General features: G+C 42.9%; 1 protein-coding gene across 1 annotated transcript in view; it reads right to left on the bottom strand.

Annotated features, from left to right (window-relative positions):
• The window catches only part of CBX7 (chromobox 7), an 18,649-nt gene extending 13,407 nt beyond the window's left edge, over positions 1–5,242 (bottom strand). Inside the window, exons 1-2 of the mRNA XM_056523889.1 lie at positions 4,224–5,242; positions 1,873–1,916 (exon numbers count right to left, since the gene is read on the bottom strand). Of these exons, the coding sequence (XP_056379864.1) occupies positions 1,873–1,916; positions 4,224–4,292 (113 nt within the window). The 5' untranslated portion in view covers positions 4,293–5,242. The remainder of the gene's footprint in view (positions 1–1,872; positions 1,917–4,223) is intronic.
• Positions 5,243–5,806: the final 564 nt, after the last annotated feature.

The following is a 5,806-nucleotide window of genomic DNA, read 5'->3' on the forward strand; positions in this document are numbered from 1 at the left end:
AAAAAAATAATTTTCAATACGTCCTTCATTCTCACTATGCACCGACACGTTCCTCAATACAAAATACAATCTGACCTGCAAAGATCTTATGATGGGAAAGGATTTAAGGTGACATGAAAACGGTTTCTTTTACATTGGAATCTGTGTGCAGTGCACGTATTACGTCATATAATCATAAAATCTATTGCCTTTTAATTTATGGCAACTCAAATTGTCACTATAAACCTCCAATGATGCACCCATATCATCAGGATATATAAGCATCTAATACAGGGTTTCCCAACCAGTGTTCCTCCAGCTGCTGCACAACTACATCACCCAGCATGCCCAGACAGCCAAAGGCTATACGGGTGGGTGTTGTAGTTTTGCAACAGCTGGAGGCACACTGGTTGGAAAACACTGATTACATATATATATATATATATGCATGCATCACTATCAATAAACATGCCCCGACCTGCAAAAATATTTCATGCAGCATAGATATTATCGCGATGGGAAAGGATTTAACATGACCTAAAAACTCTTTATTGTACATCGGAATTTGTGTACATTGTACTTTATGTCTCAAGGTGAATGCTTTGTTGCACCAACTACGGTAAATCCCCATTAACATACATATATATATATATATATATATATATATATATATATATATCCTTCCTGGACTTCCTTGGCATGCAACATGTGGTAAGATATGAATTCCATCCAGATTGTGCACGCAGAGCGCTTACAAATATTACAGTGAACGGAATCCCCGATCTCGTAGGCGGGAAATTCAAAGATGCTTCGGAATCAATGTAAAAAAATAAATAAAACGTGGTAGTCTATAGTATGAGAATGGCTTGTACTACAAGCAAAGGAACAACAGTGTTTTGCAACCAGTGTGCCTCCAGCTGTTGCAAAACTACAATTCCCAGCATGGCCGGACAGCCTTCGGCTGTCCAGCCATGCTGGGAGTTGTAGTTTTGCAACAGCTGGAGCCACACTGGTTGGGAACCAATGACCTATCACATCTTCTGTATTAATGCTGCATTGATACATTTGTATCTCATAGAGTACCAGTAGCTAAATACTATATTAAAAAAAAAAAAAAAAATTATATATTTATATATATATATATATATATATATATATATATATAAATACATAAAAATTAAAAGGGGTATTCCAGGAAAAAACTTTATATATATATATATATATATATATATATATATATATATATGAACTGGCTCCAGAAAGTTAGACAGATTTGTAAATGACTTCTATTAAAAAAATCTTAATCCTTTCAGTACTTATGAGCTTCTGAAGTTAAGGTTGTTCTTTTCTGTCTAAGTGCTCTCTGATGACACCTGTCTCGGGAACCGCCCAGTTTAGAAGAGGTTTGCTATGGGGATTTGCTTCTAAACTGGGCGGTTCCTAAGACACGTGTCATCAGAGAGCACTTAGACAGAAAAGAACAACCTTAACTTCAGAAGCTCATAAGTACTGAAAGGATTAAGATTTTTTTTAATAGAAGTAATTTACAAATCTGTTTAACTTTCTGGAGCCAGTTGATTTATATATATATAAGTTTTTTCCTGGAATACCCCTTTAAATAAACATTAAAAGCAAAACAAGCAGAGCTGTATTTGTCAGAATGTTTATTTAAAAAAAACATTTTTATTGTGCTATTTTAGCCGGGTGAAGGAGCGGCACAGATCTGGCACAGTAGGACAGAGCGGTATCTAAATCTAAATAACAACAAACTGGTTTCATCTGTATAAATATTTGGGTAAATAAACAATTCTTAAAAAGGTAAACAAATAGAAAAACAGATACAGTGTTTCAAAAACGTTAAACAAGCTATAAAAAGAAGAAGCCCATCCTTACTTGGGTGGCCAGCCTTTCCACTTCACTAGATATTCCACTTTACCCTAGAAAGATAGTAACATAATATAAGCACAGAGAAAATAGAAACAACTGCTAAAGTTTCGATATTGTACACGATCCTCTATGTCCCTTGTTTCAATGTCTCAGTTCTGCTCATAGCGGTCACAAGTCTTATGGAAATGTGAAAAACCTTTTTCAGTTTTTTTTTTTTTTTTTTACGGTTTCCTTGGCAAATATGACTCATATTTTTTCATTGAAGGCTTAATTGGAATGCGGAGGTCTGCGATGCCCCCCCCCCCCCACTTATGTCTTAGCCCGATGGATAGGAAATAAAACAAATATTTGTATTTTATGAGTCATTTCCGTGAGTCATTGGTTTAGTCACCTATAGAAACATTAGTAAGTGAGTCACCTGTAGCGTAAGAGCGATTCTTCTATCTCCTTGCAGGGCTGCTAATCCTCTGCACTGTGTGATCGAATTGACACTTTCAGGATGCGGAATAGCGCTCTCTCTCTACCACCTGTGGTGAAACTACAACTCCCAGCATGCCCTGATGGCTGCAAGAGCTAAAGGCGGGCAGAGCTGTCGGGGCAGGGTAGGAGTAGTAGTTTTGCAACAGCTGGAGAGCTATTGCAGAACTACAACTCCTAGCATGCCCTGATACCCTGTGACTCTCTAGCTATTGCAGAACTACAACTCCTAGCATTCCTTTAAAGCCTGCATCTCTCCAGCTGTTCCAAAACTACAACTCCTAGCATGCCTAGCAGGGTATTATGGCATGCTAGGAGTTGTATTTCTGGAAGAGCTGGAGAGATGCAGGCTTTAAGGGAATGCTAGGAGATGTAGTTCTGCAATAGCTAGAGAGTCACAGGGTATCAGGGCATGCTAGGAGTTGTAGTTCTGCAACAGCTAGAGTCACAGGGTATCAGGGCATGCTAGGAGTTGTAGTTCTGCAACAGCTAGAGTCACAGGGTATCAGGGCATGCTAGGAGTTGTAGTTCTGCAACAGCAAGAGAGTCACAGGGTATCAAGGCATGCTAGGAGTTGTAGTTCTGCAACAGCTGGAGAGACGAAGGCTTTAAGGGCATGCTAGGAGTTGTAGTTCTGCAATAGCTAGAGTCACAGGGTATCAGGGCATGCTAGGAGTTGTAGTTCTGCAACAGCTAGAGAGTCACAGGGTATCAGGGCATGCTAGGAGTTGTAGTTCTGTAACAGCTAGAGAGTCACAGAGTATCAGGACATGCTAGGAGTTGTAGTTTTGCAACAGCTAGAGAGATGCATGGCATTAGGGCATGCTAGGAGTTGTAGATCTTGCAATAATTGCAGATCCACAAGCTTTTAGGGCATGCTGAGAGTTGTAATTCTGGATCAGCTGGAGAGACAAAGCCCTTAAGGGCATGCTAGGAGTTGTAGTTCTGCAATGGTTAGAGAGATGCAGGCTATTAGGTCATGCTAGGAGTTGTAGTTCTGCAACAGCAGGAGAGCATCACGCTATTAGAGCATGCTAGGAGTTGTAGTTCTACAACAGCTAGAAAGCAACAGGCTATTAGGGCATGGTAGGAGTTGTAGTTCTGCAACAACTGGAGAGAATCATGCTTTTAGAGCATGGTAGGAGTTGTAGTTCTGCCACCAGAGTCACCAGTTGCAGATGACTGCTGTGGAATAGTCAATAAGCAGTCATCATAGTTATCTAATTATAGATAATACACATTCAGGAACAACACAAATACACCCTGATACATAAGCAACTTCAAAATTGGACCTCCAGCTGTTGCAAAACTACAACTCCCAGCATGCCGGGACAGCCGTTGGCTGTCCGGGCATGCTGGGAGTTGTAGTTTTGAAAAAATAGGTTCTAAGTGTTTCCAATGTCTTTATAATTCTATATCGGCATCGTCCACCATGTAACTACAACCGCAGGTCAACCAACATTATTTAGAAAGTACCCACATGAATCTGAATCAGCCGTGCCATATACAGGCAAAAAAAGAAATAAAAAAATCCTAAGGGTGGCCACGGGTAATAGGGGGTGTAACCTAAACCAGATGGCACCCATACAATAATAATACCGTAGTTTGTAAGAAACCGCTACATGCAAAGTATCTGCCCACCTGTTGATCCTTGAAGCATTCTAGATGACTAGATGTTGCTCACCCCCTTACCCACCCTGGCACTCGCTAATATGCCAATTTCCTATGCCATCACACCTCCTTTAAAAAAAAAAAATATATATATATATATATATATATATATATATATATATAAAAATAATATATATATATATATATATATAATAATAATAATAATAATAAAAAATGGGTTTCATTTATGGCATGCCAATTCTCCTTACCTTTCGCATCCTCTTCTTGCGAATGCTCTCTACTGCGAACACTTGCTCGCCAATGGCAGACAGCTCCATGCCAGTATCTGGCGTCGTTTCTCTGTGCCAGGAGGTCTCCAGTCCACCAATAGACAGACCTTTTTGGGCTGCTCTTGATGCAGACAGAGGTTTTGTGGTGATGTTGCAGAGTGAGATGCACGATGGTGATGACACACCCCCCTTCTTTCCTGCAATGCAAGGGTGCCAAGGGTGCCCTGGTGGCTGCCACCACCACTAGACTGTTCTATGTGCCTGCAAAAGATGCCACCACCACCACCACCACAGCTGGGCTTGTGCAGATTCTGCACTCACTCACGTGTCAGTGCCAGGCTGAGGGATCTGCGTATGCCAATGCAGCTAATCTCTTCTTGTGGGTACAGGATGCCCACGCCCCTTTTTTATAATTTTGGAAGCTTCACCTACTACAACCTAAGGACTATGAAGGTGTCACTGCCGCAGTCCCCACTCACACACACTGTAGGTGAATGCAGCAGCAGCAGCTACTTCCTGCAAGTTGACAACCAACTAAAGCCCGGGCTCTGATGCCCGCACTAACGGCTCCTCCAAAATTCTGCAGCAGGATCCTCCCCCCACCTCCTTCCTCTTCACTTCTGCTGCAGGTGATGTGCGCACTGCTCTATGTGTGTGTCATGGGGCTGGCTCCTGCCCAGTCACCGCTGTCTTTCGGTGCTGCTTCTCCGTCTCCTTCTCTCTCCTCTTTGCATTACAACCTGCGCAACATTTTCAGGGAGCGCGCAGCATCACCTCGGGAACTCCGCTTTACTAGGAAAAGGCGCCCGCGGTGACGTCAGCCCGAGACGCGCGACCGCGCAAAGTGGGCGGGGCCTCCGAGAAATGATAGCTGCGGAGAGAGGAAGGGCTAAGAAGCCATGGCAGGGGAGGGGGAGCGAAGAAACTAGAGGATTCTGGAAGGATATGAGGGACGGAGAATCGTGTGTGTGTGTGTTTGAGCTAGGGATGAGGAAGCACTGTCTGTTCACACTGTGCGTTGGTCTCTCTAATTAGCTTGAGAGCGGTGATGTCACCAGTGACCAATCACAGAGAAGCTCTTAAAGGTCACAAAATGAAAGCAGCAATCTGATTGGTTGCAATGACCATAATCTCTAGTGCAGTTTGACCTCCAGGTGTAGCAAAACTACAACTCCCAGCATGCCCGGACAGCCGTTGGCTGTCCGGGCATGCTGGGAGCTGTAGTTTTGCAACACCTGGAGGTCCACAGTTTGAGAGACCACTGCTATAGTGCACCTTATCTTATAGAGAAGGGATTTGGCTGTCCGGGCATTCTGGGAGTTGTAGTTTTACAACAGCTAGAGGTTTATAGTTTGGAAGACCAACGCCCTAGTGAATCCTATCTAAGGGTACGTTCACACGCGCATATTTTTTAGCGGGTTTTCCGCTGCGTGTTTGAAAGTGGGCGGGCTCTTCTTAGCTGTCCGCTGCAGGTTTTCCGCGACGGAATTTACGCTGCTGAAAATCTGCCACAGTCCCTACTGACTTCAATGGGGCTTGCGGCAGATTTTCCGCAGTGTACA

The sequence above is a fragment of the Hyla sarda genome, chromosome 6 (assembly GCF_029499605.1).
Source record: "Hyla sarda isolate aHylSar1 chromosome 6, aHylSar1.hap1, whole genome shotgun sequence".
NCBI lineage: Eukaryota > Metazoa > Chordata > Amphibia > Anura > Hylidae > Hyla > Hyla sarda.